The sequence below is a fragment of the Nicotiana tomentosiformis genome, chromosome 10 (genome assembly GCF_000390325.3).
Source record: "Nicotiana tomentosiformis chromosome 10, ASM39032v3, whole genome shotgun sequence".
Classification (NCBI taxonomy): Eukaryota; Viridiplantae; Streptophyta; class Magnoliopsida; order Solanales; family Solanaceae; genus Nicotiana; species Nicotiana tomentosiformis.
The window spans coordinates 5103705-5120336 of record NC_090821.1 but is presented as its reverse complement, the minus strand read 5'-3'; the positions used below and the strand labels follow the sequence as shown (position 1 = coordinate 5120336).

General features: G+C 42.7%; 2 protein-coding genes across 2 annotated transcripts; both read right to left on the bottom strand.

Moving 5' to 3' along the window:
- Positions 1 to 5420: 5420 nt before the first annotated feature.
- Positions 5421 to 5864, bottom strand: LOC138899684 (uncharacterized). The gene has a single exon (XM_070186366.1). It carries the CDS (start codon positions 5862 to 5864, stop codon positions 5421 to 5423), a length of 444 nt encoding a protein of 147 aa, XP_070042467.1.
- A 7613-nt stretch (positions 5865 to 13477) lies between these two features.
- LOC138899683 (uncharacterized) lies at positions 13478 to 16055 on the bottom strand. Its single transcript, XM_070186365.1, has 3 exons — positions 15858 to 16055; positions 15038 to 15528; positions 13478 to 13562 (listed from the first exon to the last, which is right to left on the bottom strand). The coding sequence occupies exons 1-3, from the start codon at positions 16053 to 16055 to the stop codon at positions 13478 to 13480; spliced, it is 774 nt and encodes a 257-aa protein (XP_070042466.1).
- Between the last annotated feature and the right edge of the window lie 577 nt (positions 16056 to 16632).

The window sequence follows — 16632 nt, the reverse complement described above, 5'->3', positions numbered from 1 at the left end:
AGGCCTACCTCGACCTTTTCTCAAACTCTCCACGGCCAAACTCTCACATCTCCTAACAGGAGTATCAATGCTTCTTCTCTTAACATGTCAGAACTATCTCAGCCATTTGTATTAAACCGTTTATACTTTTAAAATATAAATTTAGATTCACTATTTGTTGATTTTAACATATAATTTATTCATATGATTTAATTCATTCTTGTTTGACCAAAAAGTGTAACTTTCTGCTAAACTATTAAATTTATGTAATAAAGTGTTAAATCTAGTTAAAGGTAATAACTCTAGATACCAATCTTAAAAACGTGTGAGAGATGGGGACAAATCCCGTAAAGGGTTGATAACAATAAGTACAAAATATTTTTAAAGTGTGAGCAATAATGGAGGTGTAATTAGCAATAAATAACAATAAATGATATTTAAGTAAATAAGGGAAATGATTCACCTAATAATGGATGGATTTGACGAATATCTTTTCCCGACAATGATGAATGATATATAGATCTAAGATTTGCTTGATCAATCCTCGGATCGGGTGGAAAGATGTGGAATAATATGAGCAAGAATCTTGATAAAAAAGTAATCTTTGTATTTTACCCGAGAGAGAATCTTCTTCTAAAAAGTGTTCTTATCAAATGAATATTACATACCCCTATTCCTTTTCTTTTCCCCTTATATATTTGACGCATATCCCTAGCAAACCCCAATAGAACAAGTGCATATTCTCTTTAATATCCTATTTCGAAAACTAGCTGTTGCTGTCCTGTGAACGATGCTCGACCTCGGCCATCACTGCCTTCTTTACCACGAACCTCGCTATCCCCTGGCCGACCCCGACTGATTCTCTCCTTAATGATGCATTACCCTAAATATTTTAGGGCGGATTTTGGCATATACAGTTAGTCCCTCCGCTTATTGAGGTCGACCTCAGGCGGGCTCGATGAGCGGATATTGTACAACGTGACCGAAGTATTTAGACGATATGAGCGAGTATGATGATTGGGGCGAGTAGAAGCGTGTCCCATTGTGAGCCACAAGTTCTGGGGTTGTAAATCCCACAAATCAAGGTGACGTCATTATGACGCAATTTTCCGAGACGCTGCTTTGTTTCACGCGCGTCTCCTGATTGAGTCTGCCGCTTCGGTTATAGTGCCATGTAATAATGGTTAGTTCCTCGGTTTCGATGCCTGTATCCTTATAAATAGGGATGTGTGGGTAACGTTCCAACCTTTACGAAATCTCTTGCACCCAACAAACTTTGTATCTTCTTCTTCTTCTTCTTCTATTGTTTGAAATTTCTTACCGCTTTTAGTGATTCTCGCTGCTTCTAACAATTCCTTGCTCGAACATCTTCCCTTAATCAACATGACTAAGGTATCCTCTGTTTCTGGTATGGCAATTGATCCTATCCTTTTGGCGGTGCTTATACCCCCTCATGTCGATAGGGTCTCTGTCGCCGTTGAGGAAGAGAACTTTCCTACGGTGGAGGAAATAGTCCTCCGTAGTGAGAAAAATAGGTCTGATTTCTTGAAGGCGCCCGAAACTGAGCCCGAAATCTCGGAGTCAGCGATAGAAGAGTTCGATCTAGCTTAACTTAGGACAAAATTCAATATCCCTGCCCACATCGATCTGATCCCGGCAAGGCGCGACGTGGTGCAAATCCACCATCCTCGATATTGCGCGCTTTACGCGTATCCTTTCCAGGTTGGCTATACTCTCCCCCTTCTCCCATTGGCAGAGGAATTTTTCTGCTATTACGGTGTCTGCCCGACCCAACTCTCTCCATAAATTTACAAGCTTATCAGGATACTCTCGAAATTTACCGAGTTGGCCGAAGTCGAGGTCACACTCCGCCACCTGATGTATCTCTTCGCCCCTAGCTTTTATAGGGGGACGATGTTGCATATTCGCCATCTAAGGGGTAGATGCTTGGTGGTGAAGATGGACTATAAAGCGAACCGTCAGTGCTGACTCAACTACTTCTTCATCAGAACCGAGGACGTGGTAGCCAATGCGGACGGCTTTCCAGAGACCTGGAATTGCGCTCGTAAGTACCTATCTTTTGTGAAAGGCATTTGATTTGTCTGTTTTTAACCGTAAATTTTAAACAAATTTTCTTCCTTGTGCAGCAAAAATCGCGCCTCCTCCTTTGGTCGGAACATTTCTAACTGGGTTGGCCAGATTCTGCCCCACACGGTGGGAATTCGCGAGTGGTCGGGCTTTCTCAAGAGGTTCGAGTATGTTTCTTCCTTTGCTAGTGAGTTCATCTATTATTTTTATTCCTCTTTTGACCATATGGTTGCTCGCCCGCTATAGTTCATTGTTGGTGATTGATAAAACTTAATTATTGTTTTTCCAGTTCGAGGGTCCTCGAGGAGACCGAAGGCTCCTCCTCCCGCGTTTCGCAAGAGGAAGACCGCTTCTTCTTTAGATTCTGTTCCTGCTGTGACTGCGGCTAGACCTGCTTAGTCATCTGCCTCTGTTCGTTCATCTGTCGCGGCCAAGCCTACTCATTCATCGACCACACCTACTGTTGCTTCCATACCGTCTTCTTCTGCACCCACAGACATATCGTCAGCAGGGTTTCCAACTTCTCATTTGCTTCATCTGGTGGACGAAGATGATGAAGAGGAATCGTCGCCTAGTGGTGGTAATTTTCTTCCCCGCAAGAGGAGATCAGTAGACGTCGGCGAAAGAGCTGTCCAGGCGGTGAATTCGGTGATGAGGTATTTTGTCGTCCGAGAAATGGCGACCATAGAACTTGAAGATAACGCCGAATTATCGCCCGTGATTCTGCCATCATCTGAAGACGAAGAGGGTACGTCTCTCCCTAAGACCATGATGGAATTTGAAGGGCCATCGGCGAGAATCCCTGATGACTTGTGGCAGGATGAGCCATCGGCCTCGCGACCGGCCGAGGATCCTTCTTCGAGAGCCAACATAAAAGGAAAATGCGTAGCCGAGGAATGTTACGAGACATGCTATGATATAGATGCCCAGGAGGTGAGGATGATGAGGGAAGGATTTACCCGACTCGAGGTAAGGTTGGAGGGGACCACACGGACTATTGTGATCCCCATGGATGAAGATTTGCTTTTCGACACGGAGGATGTGGTCCCTTCTCTTGGTCCCCTCTGTTCTGATATGGAGGGTAAAACCCTTGAAAATTTGAAGTATGCCACTTTATCTAGGAGCATAGCATGCCTCGCTCTTAGGGTAAGTTTTTCGATCCCTCTTCGTTTTTGTATGTCGAGTTCAAAGTTTCATTCTTACTCTTCGTTTTCTATTTCTTTTTCTTTCAGATTGTGATTTGGAGATTGAGAGTGCCCGAAGAGAGGAGAGGCGTAATGCTATTTTTTGAAGATAGAGAGAAAATACCATGAGTACCGTGGTAAGCATTGCGAGATCTGTAGGCATTTTGGCGAAGGCGGCAACTTCCGAGCTCTCAGAGATGAGCTGAAGAAAAAAGATGACGAGTTGGTAAAGGTCATCGAAAGATGCAGTGTTCTCGAGGGGGTGCTAAGGGACAAAGATGAGGAGTTGGAGGTTAGTAGAGAGGTCGAGTCCCATTGCGGTGATCTCCAAGCCCAGGTGCTCTCGTTGCACGCCGAGCTCGAGGAGTGTGAGTTCAAAGCTGATGCTTTAAGGGGCGAGGTCGCCGAGAAGGCAGCAGATCTTGAGAAGGCGGAGTTAGCTCGGTCAGGGGTTGTGAGGAAGATGGAGTCTTTGGAGATCGTCATCCGTGTTCTTCGAGCCTGACTTAGAGAAGAGTGGCTTGATGAACGGATTATAGAGTTGGAGAAAGAGGCTTCTAGACTTTGTGATCGAGTCACCGCTCTGGAGGTCGAGAAGGCACAGTTATTGGCTAGACCATCCTTTTCCCATATTTCTAACTTCCGTGATGTTCCTCGAGACTTATACGAGGAGTGGACTCACGCCAAGACTTAGCTGGATATATTCAGAGATTTGATGAAGGCATGAACCGTTTCGGAGGCCATCCTGGAGGATGCTTGTGTTAAGGCACGTGGAGCTCGGGTCACATGCGACTACGATCCTGCTACACTGGAGGCCGGTGATGACAAGGAGGATGCGGGCATGGACCGGATTGAAGAGGATGCCTGGTATGAAGATGAGTATCCTGATGGCGACGGTGAAGGGGCGGATGACAATGGTCTACGCGACCAGGTCGAAGGTTCGGCTGGTCCAGGCGGCGATTAGTAGCTTTTTTTTTCCTTCTTTTGGGTTGCCATAGGCTTGTGCGCTTTTTGGTGGGCGTCTTATCAAGCCCTTGTCAAATATATTCTAAGTATGAAATACCCATTTCGTTATTTGTACCCGATCCTTTTTTCTTCTATTTGAGTTTATATGCTTTTTGATTTTGTTGCTTGGTTCCCTTGGTGTTCTTGGTCGTAATGATCTAGCTTAAGTGGGATTGAACGAGGTCGAAACAAACTTAGGTTTGATCATGGCCGAGGGCTAGTGGACGTTAGTTTGAACGAGGTCGAACATATCGTATGTTTGTTTATGGCTGGGGGCTGATTAGGTGTTGATTCGAATGAGGTCAAATGAAACCTACACTTAGTTATGGCCGAAGGACGATTAGGTATTTATTCGAACAAGGTTGAATGTAACCTATGCTTAGTTATGGATGAGGGCCGATTAGATGTTGATTCGCACGAGGTCGAATATAACCTATACTTAGTTATGGCCGGGGGCCGATTAGGTGTTGATTCGAACGAGGTCGAATGTAACCTATGCTTAGTTATGGCTGAGGGCCGATTAGGTATTGATTCGAACATGGTTGAATGTACCCTATGCTTAGTTATGGACGGGGGCCAATTAGGTGTGGATACGAACGAGGTCGAATGTAACCTATGCTTAGTTATGGTTGAGGGCCGATTAGGTGTTTATTCGAACGAGGTCGAATGTAACCTATACTTAGTTATGGATGAGGGCTGATTAGGTGTTGATTCGAACGAGGTCGAATGTAACTTATGCTTAGTTATGGCCGGGGGCCGATTAGGTATTGATTCGAATGAGGTCGAATATAACCTATGCTTAGTTATGGCCGAGCGCCGATTAGGTGTTGATTCGAATGAGGTCGAATGTAACCTGCGCTTGGGAGAGTAGAAATAAACTTCATGTATTTGTGCTTTGTTCATATACTTAGGAGAGATTTACATATTTTTCGGGCGTTCGCCAGTATTTCAGTCCCAATCCTAGTCTATCTAGTCCCTTCATTGGCCGAACTGGAAAAGTATTGAGAGGTCGAGCAATGAATTAGTCGTTCAGTGCCTTCGTATGTGTGGACTTCAATCCTAAAGTATCCCCGTCATCGCCTCGTTAAAAATCTCCTCGAGAAAACCCAATTGGGACAAAACTCGAGTGAGGTAAAAAGAGTACGACTTTGGGGACACCATCCTTTAAAAGTTGAAGTACTTGAGGTGTGTAATATTCCAGTTGTTTGGTAGTCGCTTTCCTTCCATTGTTTCTAGTATGAATGACCATTTGTTTTCTGTTGCGGTGATTTTGTAGGGGCCGTCCCAGTTTTTTCCTTGTTTGCCTTCCCGCGAGTCTTTGCTTGCTTGTGTTTTAGCTTTAAGCACGTAGTCCCCGTCTTTGAGTGGCCTCATCTTTGCCTTTTTGTTATAATAGCGTTTTGCTTGTTTCTTTTGGGCGACCATTCTCACGTAGGCCATATCTCTTCGTTCCTCGACTTCATCGAGTTCCTGCATTTTACTGTTATCGTTCTGGGGATCGCTTTCGCGGTAGTATCTTAGGCTGGGCTCCCCGACCTCGACCAGTATTACTGCATCAGTCTCATAGACTAGCGAGTATGGCGTTTCTCCTATGCTCGTCTTTGGCATTTTTCGGTAGGCCCAAAGTATTTATGGTAAAATTTTCGGCCACAGTCCCTTGGCGTCTTTAAGTTTCTTCTTCATGATGTTTATTATTGACTTGTTGGAGGATTCCGCTTGCATGTTGCCCGCGGGGTGGTAAGGCGTTGAGAGTATCCTTTTGATGTGCTATTTTAAAAAAAAGTCAGCTACCTTCTTTCCTGCAAATTGGGGTCCGTTTGTCGCAGCTGGTCTCTTTGGGGAGACCGAAACGGCATATCATGTTTTTCCATATGAGGCGATCACTTCCTGTTTGCGTATTTGGGCGAATGCTCCTGCTTCCACCCAATTAGAGAAATAGTCAGTTAAAACCAAGAGAAATCGTACGTTACCTCGTCCTGCCGGGAGGGGGCCCACAATGTCCATTCCCTATTTAATGAACGACCAAGGGAAAGTTACTGAGTGTAGGTGTTCGCCTGCTTGGTGGATCATTGGGGTGTACTTCTAGCATTGCTCGTATTTTTTCACGAAATCTGCAACATCCTTTTTCATGGTGGGCTAATAATACCCTGCCTGTATGAGGCAACTGACTAAAGCTCGATTGTCGGAGTGAGCTCCACAGTGGCCTTCATGTACATCTTCAAGGACGCGCCGTGTCTGATTTGGGCCTAAGCATTTCGCCAGAGGGCCGCCATATGTCCTCTTGTACAGGTCGTTGTGAATGATGTTGTATATGGTTGCTTGCATTTGCAGCTTCTTGGCCTCTTTTTTATCGTTGGGGAGTACGTCGTCCTGCAAATATGTAAAACTACGGTTGCGCCAGTCCCAAGTCAGGTTTATGGTTCTTACCTCGATTTGATCTATTGACGAGTTTAGGAGGTGGGCCACATTTCTTTTTCCGGTTGTAATGTTTTGGTGGCTGCGGCTAATTTGGCGAGGCCGTCCGCCTCGGTGTTTTGTGATCGGGGGATCTGGTCGAGTAGACATTCGTTGAACTCGGGTAGTAGCTTTCAGATTTTGGTCTAGTACTTTTGTAACCTTTGCTCCTTAATTTGGAAAGTCCATGTGACTTGGTTGACCACGAGTTGTGAATCGCAGTGCAGTCTTAGCCGTTTCACCCCGTATTTGAGTGCTAGTCTCGGTCCTGCAATTACGACCTCATACTCGGCCTCGTTATTAGTCATGTTCGGGTATCTTATGGACTGGCGAATCACTTCGCCTGTTAGGACTTCGAGTACGAGTCCCAGCCCAAATCCTGACGCGTTAGACGCGCCATCGGTGTACAGGACCTAGAGGTCTTGTGTTTGGGGAGAAGCGTGGACGACTTCTTATTCAACTTCAGGCACTATTTTTGCACTGAAGTCGGCGACGACCTGTGACTTTATTGCCGTTTGCGGCCGATATGTAATATCATGCTCTCTTAGTTCGATGGCCCATTTGGCCAACCTGCCCGATAGCTCGGGTTTATGCAAAATGCTTCTTAAGGGAAAAGTCGTGATGACCGAGATGGGGTGGCATTGGAAATATGGTCTAAGCTTTCGTGAAGCTACGACTAGGGCCAGAGCCAGTTTTTCGAGATATGGGTATCTTATCTCGGCGTCGACTAGTGTTTTGCTAATGTAATAAATGGGAGATTGCGTACCTTTATTTACCTGGACCAGGACTGCGTTCACAGCTACTTCGGACACGTCAGATAGACGAGGAGTTGTCCTAGTTCTGGTTTTGAAAGAAACGGTAGCGAGGACAAGTAAACCTTTAACTCCTTCAAGGCTTGGACGCACTCAGGGGTCCATTGGAGGTCGTTCTCCTTTTTGAGTATGCCAAAGAACTTATGGCACCTATCGGAGGATCGTGAAACGAACCTCGAAAGGGCGGCGATACAGCCAGTTAGTCTCTGGACCCGTGTTTTGGTGGTCAAGTGCTCTAGTATTCCTTCGATAGCCTTGATTTGGTCGAGATTGACCTCGATACCTCATTGCGACACTAGGAAACCCAAGAATTTTCCTGAGGCCACGCAAACACACATTTTTCGGGGTTCAATTTCATGTCGTATGCCGAAGTCTTTTCTCAGGTGGTCGATGTGATCTTCTTTCCTTTTGGATTTGACCAGCATGTCATTGATGTAGACTTCCATCATTTTACCGAGTTGGTCTTTGAACATCTTCGACACCAACCTTTGGGAGGTTGCCCCCACATTTTTTAGTCTGAAGGGCATGATCCTGTAGCAGTAAGTCCCCTGGTGGGTGATGAAGGTGGTCTTTTCCTGGTCCTCCTTCTCCATGAGGATCTGATTGTAGCCCGAGTAGGCATCCAAGAAACTTAGTAGCTCGTGCCCAGCCGTTGCGTCGATAAGTTTGTCGATATGGGATAATGTAAATGAATCCTTGGGGCAAGCTTTGTTCATATCAGTGAAATCTACGCACATCCGCCATTTGTCGTTCTTCTTTTTTACTATGACTACGTTGGCGACCCATTGGGGGTACTTCGACTCCCCGACGGAGCCATTTTCCAACAATGTTTCCACTTCTTCGCGTACTGTGTCATTAATTGCGGAGTTGAATTTACCCCTAACCTTTGTCGCGCCCCCATTTTTCTCTCTCAAAAATCGGGTTTCGACATGTGACAACTCTTTTAAAGGAGGATTTAAAAGAGGAGAGTCGCCACCTAACGGTTTAAGGTGCGTTAGGGCACCTATTCACATATGACTCAGGTTTGACTAGTTTGCATCATCAGAGATCGGGTAAAGGCTCAAAATTACCTCGAAGAGAAGGTGTTACACACTCTTCGAGGTCCACAACTGTGGGTCCCGACTGAACTTGAATTATATAAATTAGTCGGATAAATACAGAGAAAGCAAGAAGTTTGAGAAATTTTATTATTAAAAGGCTTTGAGGAAATATAAACACTTGATTCAAATATAAAAAGGGAATAAGATGGGGGATCCTAAGTTTTTTAGCCTAAAGGATCACCCCATGCAACATAAATAATACTTCGTAACTCCCTCAAAATAGGGTGTTACTCGTATTATTCAGCGGGCACAGACTATTATCTCCTGCTACCCGATTACTATCTTTAAGTTATTACCTAAAGCGCACTAGTTGATTCTAAATCGTGCCTTATGCGTGCGCTACCCGTCCCATGCCTATGGTCCAGGAGGCATTTGGACCTCTATTTTTGGGTGGTTCTAGACTTGACTTAGGATGCTCAAAAATGTTAAAACTAGGCGACAATTCAAAACAAATAAGACTGCACTTAAGGACAGTTAAAAGGCTCAAGTTAGCCTCCGCAGTTAGACAGCAAATGCACGCAAACAGATTTTTACGTTAGGCATTAGATAGTTTCAGAATTTAGGAATATTGTAGTCATTAAGCTCTATAGACATGGTTTCTATACGATCTGATCCAAATGTGCAAACAATCTTAGATGCAGGGCACCACTTTAGACCTATGATTTCTAAATAATCAGTTTGAGAGTATCTGATACTGCTAAGTTATTTATTGAGATTGCAGATTGTAAGTTAATAAAACCTATAGCATGATCTCTAAGTGTTTTATACAGTAAGGGACAGTAAAAATTATTGGAAATGCTCAGAATTTGCTCATGCTTTCTAATAGTGGCATGGCTAAGTAGTAAACAACGTTTGAAGAGTCCAGTATCAGCACTTTAGATCGAGTAGTAATACCCTATAGGCAGGATTTCTAAAGATTGGCGATTGGAACCGATTTTTTATATTTACCTCCTATAGGCATGTTTTCTAGGTGCAATAGCGAATTAAATAATTAAAATTTCTATAGGCATGATATCAAATGAACATGGTGCAGTTATACAAATTGAAGGACAATTATTGGCATTTATTTCCTATAGGCATGCTGTTTAGCGACACATAGAAGTAGACATGGGATAAATAAAGCACTTATGCTTTGATAGCATACAAGTTGTGTGAGTGTGTGATTTTCCTAATGGCATAATTTCTAATAGTCTACACAGAGAGTGAACGACACATATAGCAAACACATCATTAAGTCCAATAGGTATGTTATCTACCCATCGCATATGAATATTAAGTCTACCCCATTCCCCAGATCTCCGATGCTTAAGAGTTCACAAGAGCCTCGAGAAGGGCTCCGAGCAGTGCTTGCACCGAAGGAGGTTGTTTAATAGCCTTGGCTTTCAGCCGGCCCAGAATTTCACAGAATATTCGAGTGTAACAGAGTGAATGAGTAAGTAAAAGGAGGAGAATAATGAGAATAATAGCAATGATTAAGAGATTCCCCGGTATCTTCAAGGGGTTTTAGGGGAGGGGTTTATATAGTGTAGAAATCAACCAAGTAAACATGGAAAACAAATTATTCAAACACAAATATGGAAAGGTATACTAGAGTCAATTAGAATCGGTTATTTTTAGGGCGTGAACAAAGGGGTTCAGTAAATCAACCGGGAATAACAATTATCACGCAAATAATACTAAAAATAAAGGAATACAGAAGATTTCACAGAGAATAAGAAAAATATCATACCAAAAATTATTTAGAGTTAGATTTAGGGCAAAATAACGTAGAAAATAGGAAAAGAATAGTAAAACACAGAAAAGTAAAAAGTATCAATCAATTGAAAAATCAGTAAAGGAAAAAAAAGGAAAGTCTCAAACCCTAGTTGGGACTGACGACTAGAATCGAACCAATAATGCAAGAATCGTTCAATATAACATGCATAGGGCAAAAACTAAGTAACACCGGGCAAGAACTAAGTAACATCGTAAACATGCGTATAATGATAGAGTATCACAAAATAGGTAAGTAGATCATGGATTGATTCCATATTTGAGTTGGAATCAGAGAGGATTAAGGGTTACGATGGCTAGGGTTTAATCAGAGAAGAAGAGCGATGAGAGAGTTTAGGGGCGGTAGGTTTAGGAAATGGGGTTAGGGTTTGGGTGATGGGTAGTTAATTAAAACGGGGGAATGGCTAGGGGCCATTGATCATTTGAGATCAACTACCAGGATTAGAGGAGAAGCGGGCGGGTCGCGGATCGGGTTCCGACCGGGTTATAACTAAGGTGTAGTTTGGTCTTGGGACAAGGGTTGGGCTAAAGATATTGGGCCAATTTGGTTCAGAAAATTAGTTTAAAGCTAGGCTATTATTTAAATACACGAAAATAATTTATAAAAATGCTTGACAAATAAGTAAAAATATTATTTATACACTAAAATTCTTAACAATAATAACTTTATATTATAAAAATATAAAATGCTATTTTGACACAAGTAATATAAATAAAGAGCATTTCTGTATAGATATATGCTATTACTGCAAAATTGCGCAAGTAACTTAACAATATTAATGTAATTACATAAAATGAAGTAAAATATTTGAAACATGTATTATAGGTGCGAAAATAGTAACTTTAAGTACTTAAGAAGTAATTAATAATTATTCAAGTAATCAATTTAAAAGCTCTATCAATTATGGAAAATTATAGAAAATACATGTATAGGTTTGTAAACTAAATGATGATGCAAATATGCCATGTTGAAAGTAAATATGTATTTTTAGAAAATATGAGGGTAAAATTGGGTATTAACAGCTGCCCTTCTTTACCCGGGAATGATAAAAGAGTTGCCAGGTAAAGAAATGATGACCGATTTTGACCGAATGGGGTGATTTGAAAAAAAGGAGACTGAACCTTAGTTTCTGAGTTGCCTACATATCCCTGATGTTACGGGAATCAAGCCGTGTGTAGTTCTAGATCCAACGATGAACTGAACCGATGAAGTTGTTGTAGGAATAGTCGTATACTTCGGAAAGGCTCTTTTGGGTAGGACATATCAGATGAATTTGCGCGAAATCACGAATGTGAATCTGAAATGTTATGGCTGTATCTCAAAATGAGTATCTGAACGGTTATCAAGTAAAAGTGGGTAACTGATGGTGGTTGGTTGCGTTTGAAATAATTGCAGGATGTGAACGTTGAACGGAAATTGGAGCGAAGATTGCTCCCGTTAGGAGAACGGTTACTTCCTGGATTACCTGCAAAACTTAAACACGATGGATGCAAGTATATATGGATTATTGCGAGAATTTAAACATGATGCAAATTCCCTTTGGACCATGAAAGTTGTCTTTAGACGGTGGGGATGATGTCTTTAGACCATGACGTCCTGGACCATGAATCATGCGATAGGGGATTCGCAGGCTATGAAATGATGTCCACGGGCCATGAAAATGGTGCCTCTGAACCATGACGCCTTTGAATAATGATGTGCAATACTGAGAGATCCCCAGGCCATGGAATGGTGTCTTCCGGCTATGAGGATGATGCCTTCGGACTATGACGCCTTTGGAAAAAATGACGATATTTCAGCCTATGAAGTGCAAATATGTGACGCTTGGTCACATGCGAAGATGAGACAAGACAAGGCTTAGTCTTGTATATGATAAGGGCAGTGCTTAGCCCTTGGTGAACAGAGGATAGTGCTAGGTCTTAGGTGGCATAGTGGGGATAGTATTTAATCCTGAGGACAAGGCAGTGCTTAGCCGTATGCAAGAGAGGGGCAGGGCTTAGCCTTATGCAAAATAGAAGATAATGCTTAGTCTCATGCGAGTAAGGGAAGCGGTGCTTAGCTTCATGCAAAATAGGAGACAATGCTTAGTCTTATGCAAAGAAGGCAGTGCTTAGCCTTGTGCAGTTAAGGAGGCGGTGCTTAGCCTCGTGTGAATAGGAGACAATGCTTAATCTCGTACAAAAAAAGGAGACACTGCTTAGTCTCATTGCAAAGAAAAGGAGACAGTGCTGAGTCTCGATGCAAGGAAAGGAAGAGCTTAGCCTTATGCGATTAGGGAGGCAATGCTTAGTCTCATGCGAAAGAGGAGACAGTGCTTAGTCTCATGCAAATAAAGGCGATGCTTAGCCTTATGAAATTTATGGAGGCAATGCTTAGCCTCATGCAAAAATAGGAGACAATGTTTAGTCTCATGCAAAGAAAAGGAGACAATGCTTAGTCTCATGCAATTAGGAGACATTGCTTAGTCTCATGCAAGGAAATACAGAGCTTAGCCTTATGCGATTATGGAGGCAATGCTTAGCCTCATACGAAAGAGGAGACAATGCTTAGTCTCATGCAAAGAAAGGCGATGCTTAGCCTTATGCAAGGAGAGGAGACAGTGCTTAGTCTCATGCAAAGAAAGGCCGAGCTTAGCCTTATGCATGGAGAGGAGATAGTGCTTAGTCACATGCAAAGAAAGGCCAAGCTTAGCCTTATGCAATTTATGGAGGCAATGCTTAGCCTCATGAAAAATAGGAGACAATGCTTAGTCTCATGCAAAGAAAAGGTAGACAGTGCTTAGTCTCATGCAATTAGGAGACATTACTTAGTCTCATGCAAAGAAAGGCCGATCTTAGCCTTATGCAAGGAGAGGAGACAGTGCTTAGTCCCATGCAAAGAAAGGCCGAGCTTAGCCTTATACAATTTATGGGGGCAATGCTTCGCCTCATGCAAAATAGAAGACAATGCTTAGTCTCGATGCAAGGAAAGGCAATGCTTAGCCTTATGCAATTCGGGAGGCAATGCTTAGTCTCATGCAAAAATATGAGACAATGCTTAGTCTCGATGTAAGTAAAACTATGAGTGACAGTAGAGTGTTTCTTAGCTGGAGATGCTTGGGATAGATAATCCGCTATCTTGAAGGTAGTGACCTGACGTGTCTGCAGATATTATTGTCTTACTGTGCCTGCATCCAAAGAAAAATTGTGAGTTTTGCAGGGGAAAATTGGTTCGCGTTTTTGTCTTTTGCTTTGCCTGTGCTCCTGTCTTGAGATCCTGTTTGAGTCACCCTGGGTAGCATCCGGCTGTTTATAGAAAATAATGTTTTTCGAAAGAAATGCGTGCATTTGATGAATGTAGTTATTTGAGATATAGTAGTATGCAATATCGACTAAGTTAGATGAACCAATGACTATGACATATTTTAGAGACATTGCGACCTCATTTCTTTAGAATTTTGAGGGTCCTCCTCAAAATTCTGCCCCAGTTTAAAAGCAATTCTTTGACTGTTCTGTGTATGACGATGTCGGCTGAACTTGCTTTAGAATTTTGAGGTCCTCCTCAAAATTCTACCCCAGTTTTCTGATCATGGCAAAAATGAAGACTTTATTGAGTTGTAACCGAACCCACAAGGCTACCTACGTATCTCCTCTTAAACGGTAATCAGGTCAAGCGTAGTTCAGTTACATCAAATGAAAAGATGTAAACAATCTAAACATAGTATATCTTGACTGCGCTGAGTTGATAGTTTTTGGCCAAACTTCTCCGTCCATCTCTGCGAGTATGAGCACTCCTCCTGTTAGCACTCTGTGAATCATATAGGGCCCTTTCCAATTGGGTGAAAATTTCCCTTTGGCTTCATCTTGATGCGGGAAGATCCGCTTTAGCACCAACTGCCCCGGTGTGAATTGTCTAGGCCTGACCCTTTTGTTGAAAGCTCTGGACATTCAGTTCTGGTAAAGTTGACCGTGACATACTACGTTCATTCCTTTTCCGTCAATGAGAGCCAGTTGCTCATAACGACTTCATATCCATTCTGCATCACTGAGTTCAGCCTCTTGTATGATTCTCAAAGAAGGAATTTCTACTTCGGCGGGAATAACCGCTTCAGTGCCATAGACCAGCAAATAAGGAGTTGCCCCGGTCGATGTGCGAACCATGGTACGATATCCAAGTAGGCCAAATGGTAACTTCTCGTGCCATTGTTTGTGATTATCTACCATCTTTCTTAATATCTTCTTAATGTTCTTATTGGCGGCCTCCACAGCTCCATTCATTTGAGGCATGTATGCTGTGGAATTCTTATGCTTGATCTTGAAGGTTTCACACATAGATTTCATTAAGTCACTGTTAAGGTTGGCGGCGTTGTCGGTGATGATGGATTCTAGCACCCCGAATCGACAGACAATACGATCCCTAACGAAATCTGCGACGAACGTTTTAGTTACAACCTTGTAAGATGCGGCTTCAACCCATTTTGTGAAATAGTCTATGGCTACTAGAATGAACCTGTGCCCATTTGAAGCGGCGGGTTCGATTGGACCGATGACATTCATCCCTCAAGCGCAGAAAGGCCAAGGTGCACTTGTTGCATTGAGTTCATTGGGTGGCACTCGTATCATATCCGCATGTACTTGGCATTGATGACACTTTTGGACATACTTGATGCAGTCAGTTTCCATAGTCATCGAGAAATATCCTGTTCTTAATATCTTCTTAGCTAAAACAAAGCCATTCATGTGTGGTCCGCAAGTTCCGACATGTATCTCTTTGAACAATTTAGATGCTTCTTTGGCGTTGACACACCGTAATAATCTTAGATCTGGAGTCATTCTGTACAAAATTCCTCCACTTTGGAAGAAATAGTTGGACAATCTTCGAAATGTGCATTTCTGAGTATGATTTGTATGCTCCGGGTACTCTCCTTTTGACAAGTAGTCTTTGATGTCATGAAACCACGGATTCCCATCAGTTTCTTCTTCAATATGAGCACAATAAGTTGGCTGATTATGGATCCCTACTGGAATAGGATCGATGAAATTCTTGTCTGGTTGTTGTATCACGTAAGATAGAGTGGCCAATGCATCTGCGAACTCATTCTGGATTCTCAGAACAGGTTTGAATTCTATTTTTGTAAACCTCTTCATCAACTCCTGTACGTAGTACAAATACGGCAATATTTTGGTATTCTTTTGTAGCCCATTCTCCTAAAACTTGATGTACCAAAAGGTCTGAATCTCCAATTACCAGCAATTCCTGAACGTTCATGTCAATGGCCAACTTGAGCCCCAAGACGCAAGCCTCATATTCTACCATATTATTGGTACACAGAAATCTAAGTTTTGCGGATACCGAATAATGTTAACCCGTCTCTGATACCAAAATAGCTCCAATACCTACTACATTTGAAGTTTTCACCTCCATCGAAAAACACTCTCCAACCGTTGTATGTTTAGGTGATACCTTATCCTATGAATGATACCTCTTCATCGGCAAAATACATTTTCAATGGTTCGTATTCTCCGCCCATAGGATTTTCTGCCAGATTATCCGCCAACGCTTGTCCCTTTACCGCTTTCTGAGTTACGTAGATGATGTCAAACTCACTCAGTAGTATCTGCCATTTTGCCAATTTTCCCGTAGGCATGGGTTTCTGGAAGATGTATTTTAACGGATCCATTCTTGATATGAGATATGTGGTGTAGGCACAGAAGTAGTGCCTCAACTTATGAGCTATCCACGTTAAAGTGCACCAGGTGCGCTCCAGCAAAGAGTATCGTGCTTCGTAGGGTGTAAACTTCTTACTTAGATAGTATATGGCATGTTCCTTTCTTCCCGTCTCGTTGTGTTGTCCCAAGACACAACCGAAACCCCATCCAGTATAGATAAATAGAGTAGCTGAGGTCTCCCAGGTTCTGGTGGGACCAGAACAGGTGGTTTGGATAAATATTCCCTGATCTTGTCAAGGCTTTCTGGCATTCTTCAGTCCAACTTGTTGCAGCGTCTTTCTTTAACATTTTGAAAATCGGTTCACAAATCACAGTTGATTGTGCTATGAAACGGGTGATGTAATTGAGACGCCCCAAGAAACTCATCACATCTTTCTTGTTCTGTGGAGGTGGCAAATCTTGGATAGCCTTGACCTTTAATGGGTCTAGCTCAATTCCTTGACGGCTGACGATGAACCCTAGCAGCTTTCCAGCAGGGACCTCGAAGGCACACTTTACGAGGTTCAGTTTCAGGTTGTACCTTCGAAG

Bases quoted from the DNA above. Each gene is read 5' to 3' on its own strand.
- LOC138899684 (XM_070186366.1), bottom strand. From the start codon at position 5,864: ATGCCAAAGACGAGCATAGGAGAAACGCCATACTCGCTAGTCTATGAG.
- LOC138899683 (XM_070186365.1), bottom strand. From the start codon at position 16,055: ATGGATCCGTTAAAATACATCTTCCAGAAACCCATGCCTACGGGAAAA. The intron at 15,529-15,857 runs GTATCATTCATA...TACTACGTACAG, and splicing joins TGTATTTTGCCGATGAAGAG to GAGTTGATGAAGAGGTTTAC. The intron at 13,563-15,037 runs GTATGTCCAAAA...CTTTGGATGCAG, and splicing joins ATGGAAACTGACTGCATCAA to GCACAGTAAGACAATAATAT.